This window comes from Ranitomeya variabilis, chromosome 3 (genome assembly GCF_051348905.1).
Source record: "Ranitomeya variabilis isolate aRanVar5 chromosome 3, aRanVar5.hap1, whole genome shotgun sequence".
NCBI classification, from domain to species: Eukaryota; Metazoa; Chordata; class Amphibia; order Anura; family Dendrobatidae; genus Ranitomeya; species Ranitomeya variabilis.
This window is the reverse complement of record NC_135234.1, coordinates 64,629,691-64,648,997: the sequence shown is the minus strand read 5'-3', so window position 1 is coordinate 64,648,997 and position 19,307 is coordinate 64,629,691. Positions and strand designations below refer to the sequence as shown.

The window sequence follows — 19,307 nt, the reverse complement described above, 5'->3', positions numbered from 1 at the left end:
AGGACAACATCTGCAAAGAGTTTGTATGTTCTCACAATGTTTGATAGGGTATTTAGATTGCGAGCCCCAATGGGGACAGTGACGATGGTGTCCGTAAAGCGCTGCAGAATTAATGGTGCTGAATAAGCAAGTGAAATAAATAAATCTATGTAGAATATAAGAGATTCCAATATGTATTGGTATGTGAATAAGAAAGAACGGCACCAGATTCAACGGCTAAGTATGTATAGATCCAACGACAAAAGCTATGCTTAGTCCGATTTTCACTCAACAGGTGGTATTTAACACGCTCCTTGCGGTGCTCAACATCATATAGTAGTCTTTGAGAAATGCGTACACAAGAAAAAAGGGAAGATGTGGCACTCACCAAATCGTGTTGCGATAAAAGTTCTTTATTTCGCCATTACATGGATGAAGGACATCACATCATAGGCTGCAGGTTCATACGAGGGTGCATGGTGATCAAGGACACCATGCACCCTCGTACGTACCCGCAGCCTATGAAGTGATGTCCTTAATCCATGTAATGGCGAAATAAGGAACTTTTATCGCAACACGATTTGGTGAGTTACAATATTATCTTTTGCTATATATTGTAATTATTTAGGTGCAAAACCAGATATGCTAATACACAGTATGCCCCTCAGTGTATATGCATTAAAAAAAACAAGTTGTATACAGTTGCAGATGTGGCTATCCTCACACAGGCGTTATTTTGTACATGGACACTATAAATGGAAATCCTGCAGTTGTTCTGAGGTATATTCTAATGGGGGCACAGGAACGTTATGCAGCGAACTTAAATAATTCATGTTATCCACTTTTAGATTCATTGATTTGATCTTGTATTTATCAGTGGACGGACACTTTATAAGTCCAAATATTTGGTTGAAAACACTTGAACATTTGTCAGTACGGGACATGATTCCAGTGACTGCCACCACCACTAGTCCGTGCCTGGAGTTCGCACATTTAAATCTTTCGCTGTCGAGCACTGGTGTAAATGTGAGTTTTTCCTCTTGCATCATTTCAAACAGTTTTGAGTTTACACATTCATCTCCAGTGTAACTTTCAAGTGAATTTTCATTTCTTATTAAAAATGTTACATCATTCCAGAACATCTGAGGATCCCAAGCAAGTCTTTCCTGTCCATGAGCTGGATTCTGAGAGTTCAGAAGGGGAAAGAACCATTGACAAAAGTCTTGTCCAAGTTTATGACAATCGAATAACTGAAAAGGTTGCTTCTCTCTTTTAGATACCTGCAAATAAAAAATGTTCAGATTACTAGAAATAAATAAAAATGAGGTAATAGAATAGGAGAGTACATTTTAAAATTGCCTTGATCCTGCTACTTGCATATAGTGTGGACTGATTATATGATTATCTAGTAGAAGTCGATTGGTGCTCATTAAAGACCATTTACAGTAGATTCCCTGACACTGATCTGAAAGCACATCTGTAATTTGGGGAGAGTAAGTTCAGCATGTCATCACTGTACAGTTGGCACTAAGTGTTATTTCTGCAGCTCATGTTTTCTTATTCTTGTTGACACTCTAACTGTTCAGAAATAGCATGTTGCCAATGTAAAGGGTGGGGCAGCAGCCACGGCCGAGGTGTGTATCGTCTGTGGACCACCACAGGAAATACAGGAAAATGGGGTCCTGGCTGGGTATTTGTTCTGCTTCAAGCTTGGCGAAACGCCTCTACAGATCATGTAACGGGGGCCAGGGTGATAGTTGTAGCAAGGGGCTGCTGCTGTTCCAACACATCCGGGCACCCTACTGCATTAATAAAGTGTCCCTTTTTGTCTCTGCTGTGTGCGTGCAATTCACCCACCAGTGGGTCGGAGTTCTTCTCAGGCTGCAAAACTCCCGCTCTCTTCAGCAACACGCAAAGATTCTCAAAGTCTAAGTTCAATTCAAACATAACAAATTTACATAGCTCATTCAGTTTTGATACAGACACCGCAGAGCAATCTTCACATGATATGGACACTCCTTTCCCTGAGCTGTCCCTGGTCTTTCTTGTCACCATGTGTTCCCGTACCGTATCCGACGGTATTGCTGCTCCCTGAGCAGCCGGTCTAGCTTGTGCCTTGTGCTTCCTGTCCATTACAGGATTCTTCTGCCAATCCTTCTCAGACAGGAGGTCTCACATGTTACGGAAGTTCCCCATAAACCTAGCAGCTGCTTCCCTCATGCTGCCCAGATCTGCTCGTGCTTGAATGTCTGACCACCCATAAGGCCTTGATTGATGAGCTTCTGACATAACACATCTCCGGTGAACAACCTCACTGTTCACTGTCCTATCCAGAACTACTCACTTAGAACAATTCTCCTCACACCACAATAGCTCCTCCCATTAACTAGCATTCTATTAGGCCGCTTTCACATTTGCGGTTGTGTCCGCAGCGTTTCTTCCGCAAATATCCGCATGCGTTGTGTATTCCTATCTTTAACATTATCGACGCATGTGTTTTTGTTTGTTCGCGTTCTGCCGCGTTTGATGACGCATGCGTCGTCTAGTCGTCTGCGTCTTGGCGCGGAAATGCAACATGTAGTAATTTTTAGAGGCGTCATTTTGCCGCCTTGAAACGTAAGCGGCTGATTGCGCAAGGTTTGCGCCAAAAAAACGCATTGTAGTCTATGTAAACGCATGTGTTTTTCAGCACATGCGTTTGCTTGCGTTTGCCGACGCATGCGTCTCAATTGAGAAAAACATGTCTAGACACTGATAAGCCACCCCCCACATACAAGGTGATAAAGGGAGGAAGTGGACATTTGCAGTTCACTACTCATCAGACTGTCTTGAAGACTAGACGCCTCACAACCTCTTGGAGCAGCAAACAAGCTAACAAGCCTCAGAACTGTGTGACTATATCCTATCCAATGCATTTCTTTTCTATAATCTGTGTCTATATGCCCTAATTTCTGCCATTTCTTTCTTTCTGCACACATCAGAATGTCTTCTTCTTCTGATGAGGAAACGCCTGGGCCTGCACAAGGGGAACATGTCAGCGAAGTGAGTATTCACCTCCTCAGATTGGTAACTATTCACTGTCACAACTACACATATGACAATGTATATTTTCCTTTTTTCAGACCACTTCTTCTACAGCAGAAGAGACTGGGCAGGAGACTGGGCAGGAGCAGCGTAGTCACGGTCGGGTGGCACGGCCGCAGCGTGTAAGTATACCTGGCTGACTGTTTATTGTATCCTCACTTTACAAATCTTGAATCTTCATTTCTTTATACTTCTCTCTTTCTTTCCCTTTTGCTTCAGCACCAGTGTTTTTTTTTTATTTCAATATTCATGCCATTCCTCTGATTCTGTTTTCTGTCTTCTGTATGTGAATGCCTCCAATATTAATGTCCTTTTTGTTTTTAGGTTCCAGAAGGGGATGATGACCTCATTGAGAATGAACACCTCATCTCCCTTGTCCATGAGCGAGTCCCATTGTGGGACACCCAGGATCCACTGCACGCCAACAACGTGACGATCCGGAGGCTTTGGAATGAGGTGGCCATAGCGTTGTGGGATGGCTGGGCCAATGCCCCGGCTCGGGTCCGTTCTGCATTTGGTAAGTATCGCAATGCAGTGTGATGTAGTCAATACCTTGGCCATGCTCACACAACTGTGTATGATGAGAGAAAGTCATTACTTTTTCACAGCACACCCAGTTGTTTGACCAAGGTCAAAAGACCATTGTCCTAACTATTATGTTTTGTTTTGTCAGCAGTGTCAAAAGTCAAAACACGTTGGCGATCGATGAAGGACCGCTTCAACAAGGACCTGCGCCAAGAGAGCCGGCTTCCAAGTGGTTCTGGAGCAAGGATACGAAAATACAAGTACCACCGCATCCTTGCGTTTTTGAGACCGGTCCTTGCACGAAGAACGTAAGTATATTGGTTAAAAAAGAAAAAAAAAAGTTTTGTATAATGCTAGCTTTTTTGGGTCACTATTTTGAATCAGTATTTGGAATGCGAAACCATGAGTGATTGATACATGCAGAAGTGGGGTACGTGTTCTTTGAATACTTTTCCCCACATAGTTCCTCTCCAGGTTTTGGCTTTTACCAATACTGATTTGAAATACAGAGCAAATACTGACAGTGTGACAGCAGCCTACACAACAGATCTATACTCATCAAGTCAGGTGTCAGAAATAATGAATTCAGGATGCCAATGGCTCCTGAATTCATTTTTCCTGGCACTTGTCCTGGTGAGTATACATGTGTCTCGTATAGAGATAGGGCTTGTATCGCCTCCATCGTCTCTTCATATTTTGCATCAGTATTTTTAATCCAAAACAAGGAGTGGTTGATGCATGCAGAAGTTGAGCATGTGGTTTTATGAAACTTTTCTTCCTACTGTTGCACTCCTGGCTTGCAAATTCTGATGTAAAATTCACTCCAAATAGTGCTAGTGTGACCTTTCCCTATCTGAATGTTTATATAACTCTTGAGTTATCTTTTTGTAAATGTTTGGTATTAATTTTTTTTTTTTCAACAGACGTTCAAGTCAGAAAATAGTATATAGTAGAAATAAGCCAGTATGCTATTCCTATTTCCTATATATTTCATATTTCCTCATTTTAGCACAGATAAGTGCGGCCATAATCTATTCTATATGTGTCTTTTTTGGCTATGCACTAGCATTAATTATTATTATATATTGTTCAGTCAGTTTATTTATTTCTACTATATACTATTTTCTGACTTGAATGTCCCGCCCTTCACCATACCTGTGATTTTAATTACATCTCAACACTATTGGTTCTGAGCCTCCTTTATAAGAAGGCTTTATCATGTTAGTAGCCACAAGCATGTGTTCACATTGGGCAGCAGCTCAGATACCATAGGTAAGTGTTCACACCAGGCAGTCAGTGTAGTTACCCATTCGATCTGAGATTACCTTGACGTTTTGGTGAATGGGCTCACAATATTTGGCCAAATCTTGTGCTAAAAATCTCATGTTTTTTCATAAAGTTCATAAGCCAGTATGCTATTCCTATTTCCTATATATTTCATATTTCCTCATTTTAGCACAGATAAGTGCGGCCATAACCCAGCAGTTTTATAGCGCCTTCTCCTGCCACCCCTATGTCGGCTACAATAAGCCAGACCTCACAGCTCGACACCCCACAATATCGGCACTCAACCCCAAGCAGGCGCAGTTAATTTTTTTGTTTGTTTGTTTGTGTTTAATAAACCTGTGTTTTGCCCCAATAAGGTTTGGTTAATTGTGTATTTCGCCGCCGTCAACACACACCATGCGCCAATAACCAAAAATGCGTTGAACACTTTTTTTGGGGCCACCTCCAACCTCCAGTAGTTACTTAGCAGAACACTGAAGCTTGGTGTGTGTTTGGTTGAGAGATATGAGGTTGACCCCAAAAATAACACTTGTATTTTATCCAAAAACACTTATTTCAGTTTACTCCGTGACTTTTGGTCGCACACAGAAGACAAAATAGTGGTAATACACAGCACAACTATACTCAACAGGTCGTGTCTTATCAGAAACATTATTTATGACCCCTGACCTGCTGATTTGAGAAATGCATTTTATTACCTCCATTTTATCTTCTTGGTACATTACATATATTTCACACAAAGTGAAGGGACAATGTACGTCATACATGGCATATCTATACTCACCCGGACAAGTGCCAGGAAAAATGAATTCAAGAGCCATTTGCATCATGAATTCATTATTTCTGACACCTGACTTGATGACTATAGATCTGTGGTGTAGGCTGCCGTCACACTGTCAGTATTTGCTCAGTATTTTACAGCACTATTTGTAAGCCAAAACCTGGAGTGGAACTATGTGAGAAAAAGTTCAATAAACACATATGCACCACTAAAAGCATTTAACTACCACTCCTGGTTTTGGTTTACAAATACTGATGTTAAGTACTGGACAAATACTGCGACACCTAACAGCCATCGTCTATACAGTCTGCGGCAAATAGCTACTGGTGAACCAAGACAGGACGCAATGACGTCAACAACCTAAGCCCAAAAACCCTAAGTGGTTTGTTAAGGAAATAGATAGGAGACATGGTGAAGAAAGTAAAACACAATTATTTTATTAGAAAAAACATTAACATTTCAAACATAACTTTACAGACCCGAAGCCAGCAGTACATTTTACACCATATTGTCCTGCCATGGCACACGCCCAATGTCAGAATCAAAAAAGGCAGCAAATTGGTCCCGCATGTGGCCTACTTCAACTGTTGACCGCAGCGGGTGATGACGGTAATCAGGCAAAGGGTTTGCAACAGGTTCATCAAGTTCTATGGTGGGTCACTCCTTTGCCAGAATGAAATTGTGGAGAACCACACAGGCTTTAACCACCTCATCCACTGTCTCCATTTTTAGATTTATGGCAGTTGCTAGAATGCGCCATTTGGACACCATAATCCCAAAGGCACACTCTACTGTTCTGCGTGCCCTGGTTAGTCTGTAGTTATAGATCCGTTTTGTGCGGTTCAAGTCCCAGCTTGAATAGGGCTTCAGGAGATTTTCACTCATCTGAAAGGCCTCATCCCCAACCATTACAAATGGCAGCGGTGGCCCTTGAGTGTAGGGGAGTGGTCGTGGCTGTGGGAAATTAAAATTTTTGCCATAAACACGTCGGCCCATATCAGAGTTTTTAAAAGTCTGTGAATCGTTGCCACGGCCAAAAGCACCAATGTCCACAGCAATGAAGCGACAGTCTGCATCGGCTATTGCCATGAGAACTACTGAAAAATATTTCTTGTAGTTGAAGAACTGTGATCCCATTCTGGCTGGTTTGATAATCCGGATGTGCTTCCCATCCACCGCACCCAAACAGTTGGGAAAATTACAAACAGTCCAAAATTTTTCTGCAATTTCTTTCCACATGTCCTCCATGGGTATGGGTATAAATTCCTCACGGAGAATGGTCCATAAAGCCCGGCAGGTGTCAAAAACAATTCCAGACAGCGTGGAAATTCCAAGGCGGTACTGGAAATGAAGGGATGACAAGCTCTCTCCAGTTGCTAGAAATCTGTAGAAAGAATAAATAATTTACAAAAATGCCAAAAATACATGTCAGACCTGCAAACATTATGGATAGCTTTTGATTAGAATTATTACGTACCTTAAGGTAACCAGGAGACGTTCCTCTGGTGGAATGGCTCTACGGAGCTGTGTGTCCTGTCTCCGGATGGCTCCTTGGACGCGATCAAGCAAATCCCGGAAAGAGTCTTGTGACATCCTTGTATATTCCGGGAATTTTTCTGGGTTCTCATTGAGCTCGCCATACAGGGTGTGATATGCACCACGGCTCTCCCGCAGTTCTACTATGGGGTGTTGCCAAAACCGCCTACGCCGTGTCCTTCTCTGTCTTTCCCGGTTTCGGTGTTGCTCCCAAGCAAACGCACACGCCAGAAAAATCTTGATGCTCAGTTCCAGTTTGAAGTAAAAGCGATCCATGTGAAGATCCATCTTGTCACAGGATACAGGAGCAAAATCTGAAGATTTCAGCCGTCCTAGGGTCTATATATAGATATCCCATAATACACGCCCTCTGTAGTCCCATTGGCTGTTTCTTGTGATCTAGATTTTTCTCCTGTAATTTTTTTCAACAAAAAACGCAAACGCATGGAAAACGCAAGAAAAAGCATGTAAACGCAGCGTTTTAATGATGCATGCAGTAACCATATGTGGTTTTAAAACGCTGCGTTTACACGCATTTTCTTGCGTTTTTCGTGTCCTTGCGTTTGCGGATTAAACGCTGCTGATTAAAACGCAAATGTGAAAGTAATCTTAGCTTAACTATTTTTTTAACAGAACTCGCTCTGAACTCCTGCTCTATAGTGCCCCCCACTATTCTAAGTCCCATCTTACTGCTTTTAAGGCCGGCGTCACACTGGCGAGTTTTACGGACGTAAGAGCGCAGAAACTACGTCCGTAAAACTCGCATAACATACGGCACAATTATTCTCAATGGGGCTGCTCCTATTAGCCGTATATTACGGTTCAGTATTATACGGCTTTCTACGGCCGTACAAAATCGCAGCATGCTGCGTTTGTCAGCGTACTGCGCAAAAAAATCGCCAATGAAAGTCTATGGGGGCGTGAAAAATACGGATTCCACACTGACCAGCAGTGTGACTTGCGAGAAATACGCAGCGGTGTTAGTGAAAAGTCGGTAATTCAATTGCCGGCTTTTAATTTCTCCTGCACAAACCCGACAGGATATGAGACATGGTTTACATACAGTAAACCATCTCATATCCCCTTTTTTTTTGCATATTCCACATTACTAATGTTAGTAGTGTGTATGTGCAAAATTTCAGCGCTGTAGCTGCTGAAATAAAGGGTTAAATGGCGGAAAAAATTGGCGTGGGCTCCCGCGCAATTTTCTCCGCCAGAATGGTAAAGCCAGTGACTGAGGGCAGATATTAATAGCCAGGAGAGGGTCCATGGTTATTGGCCCCCCCCCGTGGCTAAAAACATCTGCCCCCAGCCACCCCAGAAAAGGCACATCTGGAAGATGCGCCAATTCTGGCACTTGGCCACTCTCTTCCCACTCCCTGTAGCGGTGGGATATGGGGTAATGAAGGGTTAATGCCACCTTGCTATTGGAAGGTGACATTAAGCCAGATTAATAATGGAGAGGCGTCAATTATGACACCTATCCATTATTAATCCAATTGTAGGAAAGGGTTAAAAAACACACACACACATGATTTAAAAGTATTTTAATGAAAAAAACACAGCGGTTGTTGTAATAATTTATTGTACTCTCAGTCCATCAGGAACACCCTCGCTTGGAAAAATAATAAACGCACAAGATACATACCTTCTGCTGTCAGATCAGGTCCCACGAAGTAATCCATCTGAAGGGGTTAACTAATATTACAGGCAGAGCTGCGATAATCCACTCGCTCTGCCTGTAATCCCCGGGTGCTGAAAGGAAAGCAGTGATCTATACTTACATTCAGTTGCGGTGATGCGCCCCTGCTGGATGTTCTCATGAACTGCAGCCTGGGAACTTTTTCCCACGCTACAGGTCATATGAGGACATCCACCAGGGGGCGCATCACCGCGAATGAATGAAATGTAGGTCAATGACCTACATTTCCTTCAGTCGCGGTGATGCGCCCCCTGGTGGATGTCCTCATATGACCTGTAGCGTGGGAAAAAGTTCCCAGGCTGCAGTTCATGAGAACATCCAGCAGGGGCGCATCACCGCAACTGAATGTAAGTATAGATCACTGCTTTCCTTTCAGCACCCGGGGATTACAGGTACGAGCGAGCGGTTTATCGCAGCTCTGCCTGTAATATTAGTTAACCCCTTCAGATGGATTACTTCGTGGGACCTGATCTGACAGCAGAAGGTATGTATCTTGTGCGTTTATTATTTTTCCAAGCGAGGGTGTTCCTGATGGACTGAGAGTACAATAAATTATTACAACAACCGCTGTGTTTTTTTCATTAAAATACTTTTAAATCATGTGTGTGTGTGTTTTTTAACCCTTTCCTACAATTGGATTAATAATGGATAGGTGTCATAATTGACGCCTCTCCATTATTAATCTGGCTTAATGTCACCTTCCAATAGCAAGGTGGCATTAACCCTTCATTACCCCATATCCCACCGCAACAGGGAGTGGGAAGAGAGTGGCCAAGTGCCAGAATTGGCGCATCTTCCAGATGTGCCTTTTCTGGGGTGGCTGGGGGCAGATGTTTTTAGCCACGGGGGGGCCAATAACCAAGGACCCTCTCCTGGCTATTAATATCTGCCCTCAGTCACTGGCTTTACCATTATGGCGGAGAAAATTGCGCGGGAGCCCACGCCAATTTTTTCCGCCATTTAACCCTTTATTTCAGCAGCTACAGCGCTGAAATTTTGCACATACACACTACTAACATTAGTAGTGTGGAATATGCAAAAAAAATGGGGATATGAGATGGTTTACTGTATGTAAACCATGTCTCATATCCTGTCGGGTTTGTGCAGGAGAAATGAGAAGCCGGCAATTGAATTACCGGCTTTTAACACATATCGCGCTGAATGAAATCTAAATACAGAATATATATATATGTGTCTCAATGACATATATATATATATATATACTGTATATATGTTTTCCCGAACATTTGAGCACATAAATCCATTAGATGTCGGTTTTGCAAGCCTGCGCGAAAATCTCGCAGTACGGATGCCATACGGATTACATACGGAGGATGCCATGCGCAAAATACGCTGACACACCCTGACTACGGATCACTATTTTGGGAACATTTCACCGTATTTCGGCCGTATTACGGCCGTAAAATACGGACCGTATTGTCTTACGCCGAGTGTGACGCCGGCCTAACACTGAACCTTACCCAAATACTAAATTTCCTTATCTCTATCCCTAATCATGAAACACACACATTGCGTTAACATCAGCACCATATTTATCCTACTCTCCTCCACACTTATTCATTCCTCACACAACCGCCTCCAAGATTTCGCCTGAATATCCCCATCCTCTGGAATTCCACGCCTCAACACGTTTGATTATCCACCACCCTCGGATCCTTCAGACAGAACCTGAAAACCCATCTCTTCAGGAAAGCCTGCAGCCTGCAATAACCATTCTGCCGCCTCACCAGCACCCGAGCTGCCGCCTCACCACCACCCAATCTCCCGCCTCACCACCACCCGAGCCGCCGCGTCACCACCACCAGAGCTGCTGCCTCACAACAACCAGAGCTGCTGCCTCACCACCACCACAGCTGCCACACCCCCAACCTTCTGTCTCTTCCCCATAATCCTGTAGAATGTAAATCCGCAAGGACAGCATCCTCTCCCCTCTGTACCAGTCTGTCATTGTAAATTTATTTACTGTAAACGATATCTATAACTCTGTACGTAACCCCTTTCTCATGTACAGCACCATGGAACTAATGGTGCTATATAAATAAATAAATAATAATAATTTAACAGATTCACGTGCAACGTGACCATTTCTTAAAGAAAGTATGCAGAGGGTTGCAGGACACAAACTAGCCTGCAGCACACCCCCTACAACCGCATGCTGCCTCATGACATGGCAGGCCAGGACCAGATATAATGGAGATGAATAAGGGAGACCAGAGCCAAAAAATAAACTTTTCTTTACTGAACAACTCAACTTGATGAGTAGCATATACATCAGATACCAGGCACAACACTTTGCAAATACTTTTCCTGCACAATCAAGAGGCAGGAACTTTACGGTTGCACATGGCGGTACATTGCTTCTAATACATGTCACATTAGTCTAGCAACCCATTATGGAAGCCTCCATATTCCCCTATGAGGACCGCACAGGTCACGGTGTGTTGCTACGGCACCTCACAGCTATTCTCAATGCCCAGTTGATTTGTAAGGACCTCACTGGTTGATGTGCATTGGTATGACTCCTTACTAGTACTCTCCAAGCACATTCAATGAGGGCCACACACCCCTGGCTGTGCCACTGTATCTTCAGTTCTCTGTAGGAGAAATCTTATCCCTGACTGGCCATCTTCTCCTCTATAACCCTCAGGTCGGCTACACTGTAAATTTTTCACAGCGACAGTAACAGCATGGTGACATATTCTACATGCCTATTGGCCACCTGGCAACAAGATCATAGGGTTCTGATGGGTTGATACAGAAGTCATAATGGAGCTTCACTGAAACCCAGTCTGTGGCTGGGCTTCAAGGGAGACCTTTATTTTTGGGATATGAAGTAATACTGTATATAGAACAAGCGATCAGACAATCACAGGTTGAAGTCCTGTAAGGGGAATAATAAATACTGAGAAATATTTTTAAAAAAGTTTTAAAAAACCTGAAAAAAAAACGACATAAAAAATGTATTCAACCCTATATTCCCACATTAAAAATAAAGACATGAAAAACTAAAAAAATACAAATATGTGGTAACACCCTGTCCATAAAAGTTTGATCTATCAAAATATAAAATTATTAATGTAATCGTTAAAATCTGTAAAAAGAAAAATATCAAATCGACAACATTTTCATTTTTTTGGTCTCCTTAAAACTACATAAATGCAGGAAGAAATGATCATTTGTCATATCTATCCCAAAATGGTATCAATAAAAATGTTGGCTTGATTTGCAAAAGATAAACCCTCTCACAACTCCATCAACCAAAAAATTTAAATGTTTCAGATGTTGGAAAATGGCGATACAATGCAAAACATTTTTTTTTTTTTTTTACAAATTTACATTTTTTCCCTACTATTAAAATAATAAAAAAATAGAAAAGTTTTGTATCTCCCATAATTGTGTTGATCTGAACAATCATGATGCCAGGTAATTTTTACAAAACAATATACTTCTTTAAAACAATTCCACCCCCCAAAATGTCAGAATTGTGAGGGTTTTTTTGCAATTTTAATGCAGTTGGATTTTTTTGTTCCTTTTTCAAGTACATTATGTGGTAAAATGAATAGTGTCTTTCAAAAGTGCTACACGTTCCACAAAAAACAAGCCCTCATATGCCCATGTTAGAAAATTAAAAAAATGTACAGCTCTTATAAAGGGGAAGAAAAAATGAAAATGAAAAACAGAAATTGGACATGTCAGGAAGGGCTTAGAGATCTGGATACAAGACCATATGGCTGCCCTCGAACGGCTTCTCTCAGGGTATGTGCACACGTCTGGAATGCATGCAGAATTTTCTTGAGATAAACCTGAGGTTTTTCGCAGGAATTCTGCATGCGTTTTTTTTCGCGTTTTATTTTGCCGATTTTATGCTGAATTTTTTCGTTTTTTTCCGGACACTCCAAAACAATGGGAAATCCACATAAAATCCGCAAAAATAATGAACATGATGCTTCTTTTCCCACAATGCGTTTTTTTTGCAGAAAAAAACGCATCATGGGCACAAAAATTGCGGAATGCATTCTAAATTATAGTATGCATATGTATACGTTTTTTATGAGTTTTTATAGCATTTTTATAGCGAAAAAACACGCAAAAAACTCAAAAATTCCTGAACGTGTGCTCATACCCTCAAGGCTACTGGAAAAATGAATGACAAGTTTCTCAATGTGCAAGAGATCTCTCAATCACCTGATGTGCTACTAGGAGAAGCCCAGGCAAGTTCCCACTAGTTTTTCCTCAAGCTATGGTTCCTGGCCAGATCTTTAACCGTTTCACAACCAGAGGTATTATCGTTTTTGCATTTTTGTTTTTGGCTCCCCTTCTTCCCAGAGCCATAACTATTTTTTTTCGGTCAATATGGCCATGTGAGGGCTTGTTTTTTGCGGGACAAGTTGTACTTTTGAACAACACCATTGGATTTAGCATATCATGTACTGAAAAACGGGAAAAAAGTTCAAAGTGCGGTGAAATTGCAAAAAAAAGTGCAATCCAACAGTTGGTTTTTTTTTACCATGTTAACTAAATGCTAAAACTGACCTGCCATCATTATTCTCCTGGTCTGTATGAGTTCATAGACACCAAACATGTCTGGGTTCATTTTTATTTTTTATTTAACTGGTGAAAAAAAATCAAAAGTTTGGTAAAAAAAAAAAAAATGGCGCCATTTTCCGAGACCTGTAGCATCTCCATTTTTCGTGATCTGGAGCTGGGTGAGAGCTTATTTTTTACGCATTGAGTTGACCTTTTTATTCATATCATTTTGATGAGGATACGATGGACTTTTGATCTCCCGTTATTGCATTTTATTGCATTGTAGCGGCGACCAAAAAAAGTAATTCTGACATTTTGAATTTTTTTCCGTTTCGTCGTTTAGCAATCGCGTTAATTCTTTTATTATATCTATAAATTGGGCGATTCTGAAAGCAGCGATACCAAATATGTGTATATTTTATTTTTTTATTGTTTTATTTTGAATGGGGCAAAAAGGGGGTGATTTGAACTTTTATTTTTATTAAAAAAAAATTTGTACTTTTAAAAATGTTTTCTTTTTACTTTTTGCATGCTTCAATAGTCTCCAAGGGTGACTAGAAGCTGCAGTTTTCTGATCGCCTCTGCTACACACAGGCGATGATCAGATCGCCTGTGTATAGCAGAAATGCTCCTTGCTTTGAGCGCCGACCACCGGGTGGCACTGATAGCAGTCAGGCTATGACAACCATAGAGGTCTGCTGGAGAGCTCTCGTTGTCATGCCAAACCATCGGTGACCCGCGATCATGTTGGGCAGAATTAGTGACATGCTTCCAGCAAGCACGAGTTAAATGTTGCTGTCAGAAATTGACAGTGGCATTTAACTAGTGATCCACCCACGGGTGTTGCAGGCACATGTCAGCTGTGTATTTCAGCTGACATGTGCCTGAAAAGGTGCGGGCTCAGTGCCGAAGCCTGCACCAAACAGGGAGTCCGACATCAGCGTCCTATTAAACCCGATGTCGGAAAGGGGTTAAAGTATAATTCTATGAAACACTGGTTTATTTCAGAAAAATATATACCAAGCAGCAATTGTGCAGCCAGGATGTGATTAATGCTGCTCATGGTACATGGGCAGCATTAATCAAGTGACAGGGTTCATTTTAAGAGAAAAGGTAGACATGAAATAACACAAAATGTTGGCTACAAAACTAGTGTAAAATTTACTGTACTAAATAGCTGTGAGACCTCACCTGAGAGTGCGAAAATGATTCCATTTTTTTGGCAGAGGTTCTTCCAGAAAAAGAATTGTCACCTCCATTGAAATTTTTTGCCATTTTTGGGCTAGGAGACTCATTACATGGTGTGCCCTGTGAGTATTAAGACAGATCAAATGTTTTTTCAGTTTTATTCATTTTATCATTTGGGCAATATTCCAATAACACTAGACTGGACAATGATTTGTAAATTAGCACCATAGTACTTCTAGCTCCAGAAAGGTGTCACACATCAGCTTGGCAAGCCTGCAGCATTTCTGTCCTGTGTAAACTTAGCATGGGAAAAAACTAGGGTAGTTTCTGACACAACCAACTGGATAAAAACTGTAAGTTTATTGAATCAAGTTAAAGGGAACCTGTCACCCCCAAAATTGATGGTGAGGTAAGCTCACCGTCATCAGGGGCTTATCTACAGCATTCTGTAATGCTGTAGATAAGCCCCCGATGTAACCTGAAAGATGAGAAAAAGAGGATAGATTATACTCACCCAGGGGCGGTCCCGCTTTTGGTCTGGTCAAATGGGTGTCTCAGGTCCTCTCTGGTGCCTCCTATCTTCATTCCATGACGTCCTCTTCTGGTCTTCACGCCACGGCTCTGGCGCAGGCGTACTTTGTCTTCCCTGTTGAGGGCAGAGCAAAGTACTGCAGTGCGCAGGCGCCGGGCCTCTCTGACCTTTCCGCGGCGTGAAGACCAGGAGAGGACGTCATGGAATGAAGATGGGAGGCGCTGTACCGGACCTGAGACACCCATTGGAGCGGGACTGCCCCTGGGTGAGTATAATCTAACGTCTTTTTCTCCTCTTTCAGGTAACATCGGCGGCTTATCTACAGCATTACAGAATGCTGTAGATAAGCCCCTGATGATGCTGAGCTTACCTCACCATCGATTTTGGGGGTGACAGGTTCCCTTTAAAAGTCCATGAAAGTTAAAAACCTCAACTCCTTAGAAGTTTCTGGCGTACTAAGATGCCCTAAACCTATGATTTTTAACCACCTTGTAAGCTTACCATAATTGTTGTTGTTAAAGGGAATATGCCACCAGGTTTTTGCCACCTCATCTGAGAGCAGCATGATGTAGGAAAAGAGACCATTTTATTTTTTTTACTATTGTTTTTATGCATTTCTTACATACCGCTTTCATATTCTGCAGCACTTTACATGCATTATCATCGCTGTCCTCATTGAGGCTCACAATTTTAATTCCCTATCAGTATGTCTTTGGAATGTGGAAGGAAACCAGAGTATTCAGAGGAAATCAAATACTAAAGAGGATCAAATACTAATGAAATGTATGTAAACTTTGAAGTAAGTAATAAAAATGCCTTAAACATTCTCTCTCATTATTCTAGTAGGTGCTGCTGGAGAAAATAGCACAAATAGGGTCTTATCCAAGATACATTCGGTTTAATACAATCAAATTGTACTCACCAGATGGAGCTATAAATTGAGCTTGTAGGAAATATTCAGTGCAGCAGATCCACAAGACCAGTAACGGCCACCATATAAATAGAAATTGGTAAAAAAACGTGGACTTATTCTGCGCTGCTGAAAAACTGAAGATCCGGGTATATTAAATAAAATGTGGCTTTATTCAACTAGTCTCGAAGTACTGGTATTTCCAGTGGTATTTACTGATTAAGAAGTCTCAGTACTTCGAAACGCGTTGAATAAAACCACATTTTATTTAATATACTGTACCCGGATCTTCAGTTATTCAGCAGCGCAGAATAAGTCCATGTTTTTTTCCCAATTTCTCTCATTATTCTGGCATTTGGCAAATATTAATAATTATGGTAATCCTAATTGACCTACAATGGGAAAGTTTAATTCTGATTTCATGTCAGATAATGAGAAAAACAAGCATGTGTGTCTTTTTATATAGTGTATGCAAACCTCTGATTTCAACTGTACATGTCTCACACATGTCTTCTAACCTTTTGAGGGGTCGTGCTATTTTTTCCCCAGTATACTATTGCCTACTTACGATTGGTCAATTTTTTGCAGGGTAAAAAGTATACTCGCCCCCAAAAATTTCTGGTAACTTACCCGTAGATTTATCATAAATTAGAACCTAAATTTTACAAGCTAAAATATCCACAACAGAGATGAGAAATAAAAAAAAGAATTACCTCATTTTTCAGATTATAAGGCACACTTTTTTCCCCAATTTTTTTTTGGGAAAATGGGGGTACGTCTTATAATGCGGATATAGCTTACCGGTATTGTTGCTCCAGGCTGCAGGCTGGGATGAGGGGGTATCCGGCACTGCTGTAGGTCCCCAGTGGTGCTGCTGGGGAGTCCGTCGCTGATGTGGGGGTGTCCGGTGCTGCTGCGGGTGTCTCCGGTGCTGCGGGGGGCTCTGCTGACATTTTGTGAGAGGCCAGAGCCCCCCGCAGTTCCATGGTTTCCTGTGTGGTGGACTCAGGGAAAATAGCCGCAGGGGGGCGGTGCATGTGCGGATGGAGATCTTGGTGCCGAAATCTCCATCTGCACATGCGCCTCCCCTGGCAGCCATTATCCCGGAGTCCACCGCACAGGAAACCATGGAACTGCGGGAGGCTCTGGCCTTTTACAAAATGTCGGCTGAGCCCACAGCACCGGAGACACCCGCAGCAGCATCGGACACCCCTGCAGCACCGGACACCCGCAGCAGCGCACCGCACATCGGAACACCCCCTCATCCCAGCCTGCAACCTGCAGCATCACTCCACTCCTGCCTCCTCCAGCAGCAACCCTGGGACCCCGCTTCACTGCAGCCACCACCCCCGGTAAGGCTAGGTTCACATTGCGTTAGGGCAATCCGTTTAGCGCTAGCGCTTGCGGATTGCGCTAACGCAATGTTTTTGTAGGGGCCGCGTTTAGGGGTCGCGCTAACGTCCCCGCTCTCGCAGATCCCCGATCTGCGAGAGCGGGGAATGGACCTCGGGCGCGCCGCGGACGCTGCAAGCAGCATCCGAGGCGCGCTACAAAAGAACGGCACATCGCTAGCGCGAGCCGAAAAAGGCACACGCTAGTGATGCGCTACAGGCGAAATTTACATTGCTGTCAATGGGTGCGCTAACGGACCCGTTGCACAGCGTTAATTGCGACATTTTCGCCATGCAACGCTGTCCGTTAGCGATCACCCACTAACGCAATGTGAACCTAGCCTAATAAGCAATAGGACGCATGGATTAAAAGAAGCACCACCATTTTATTTAAAAAAAATCCTACTTTTCTCCTCAAAATTTAATCTGCAGCGTCTTATAATCTGAAAAATATGGTACATTTTTTGTCAGCTCTGAGTCTGCAGCCACAATTCCATGATGTTGTCATTTTAATATGCTCAAGCTGGTGAAAGGTCGTCTTTAAAGCGAACCTGTCAGCAAGATTTTGCTGAGTAAACTACAGACAGTGTCAGGTTGGTGCTGATATACAGATTAAAATGATACCTTACTTGATGAAATCCATCTTGTGGTTGTTGTTTAATCTATATACAGTATGAATGCCCTCCCCTTAGTGAAATCTCAGGGGGGCACATGATAACACGGCCACTTTGATAACATGATATTTTTATGTTTGATTCTACAGAGTTATTACCATACAAAGGGTTAATTTTTATTTCCCTGGTAAGCTGTGTGATTACACGAGCAGGTTATTTTCTGGCTTAAACCGGTTTTCTCTCAGGTGTTATTCCCGCAATTTTTATGATCCCTGATTGGTCAAAAGGCCCTGAGCGGAAGGAATTTGGAGATATAAATACAGCTGCGCATGGGCGCTGAGTGCAGTTACTTCAAGCAAGTTTTGAAGATCACGCCCTCCCTCCCCTTTTATTGGTTTTTTAATTATTGTCGTGTCATTTATTTTGTGGGTAAAATCGCCCGGATTCGGGTGGATTTTGGACATTCTATGGTGAAGTTTATGCTGTTTATGGTATTATGATAAAGGATATATTGGTTTATTCATTTTATTAAATTAAATTCCTGTTTGGTTACCCAAAAATAAACGCCACGGCCAATTTCTTTCCAAATTAATTTCCGTGTTCCGTGTCTTTATTTTTATGAATGATGCATGTGGGTTGTGTTACCATGTACAGGGTGGGCCATTTATATGGATACACCTAAATAAAATGGGAATCGTCGGTGATATCAACTTCCTGTTTGTGGCATAGTATATGGGAGGGGGAAACTTTTCAAGATGGGTGGTGACCATGGTGGCCATTTTGAAATTGGCCATTTTGGATCCAACTTTATTTTTTTCAATGGGAAGAGGGTCATGTGACACATCAAACTTATTGAGAATTTCACAAGAAAAACAATGGTGTGCTTGGTTTTATTCTTTCATGAGTTATTTACAAGTTTATAACCACTTATGAAATGTGTTCAAAGTGCTGCCCATTGTGTTGGATTGTCAATGAAACCCTCTTCTCCCACTCTTGACACACTAATAGCAACACCACAGATTGGCGCAATCTTGCCTTGCGCAGGCATGTACTATGGAGGACAGAGAATGAACTTCAATCCCATATTGCAGCCAGCATGCAGCCAGCGGGTAAGGGAAGGGTGAATCAAACACCCGAAAACCCCGCCCCTGTGGCTAAAGATTGTTCCCTCCAAATTCAGGTGACAGTGTCCCTTTAAGCAAGTTGAAGATCAAATTGATCTCTAAAAGG

The 19,307-nt window shown here is 42.3% G+C and overlaps 1 protein-coding gene and 1 long non-coding RNA gene across 2 annotated transcripts in view; one reads left to right on the top strand and one right to left on the bottom strand.

Annotated features, from left to right (window-relative positions):
* Positions 1-574: 574 nt before the first annotated feature.
* Positions 575-19,307, bottom strand: part of LOC143817947 (uncharacterized) — a 119,051-nt gene continuing 100,318 nt past the window's right edge. Inside the window, exons 8-9 of the mRNA XM_077299409.1 lie at positions 14,634-14,750; positions 575-1,259 (exon numbers count right to left, since the gene is read on the bottom strand). Of these exons, the coding sequence (XP_077155524.1) occupies positions 729-1,259; positions 14,634-14,750 (648 nt within the window). The 3' untranslated portion in view covers positions 575-728. The remainder of the gene's footprint in view (positions 1,260-14,633; positions 14,751-19,307) is intronic.
* LOC143817946 (uncharacterized) lies at positions 3,534-3,933 on the top strand. The gene is made up of 2 exons (XR_013224223.1): positions 3,534-3,580; positions 3,740-3,933. It is a non-coding gene; the product is annotated as an uncharacterized LOC143817946 (long non-coding RNA).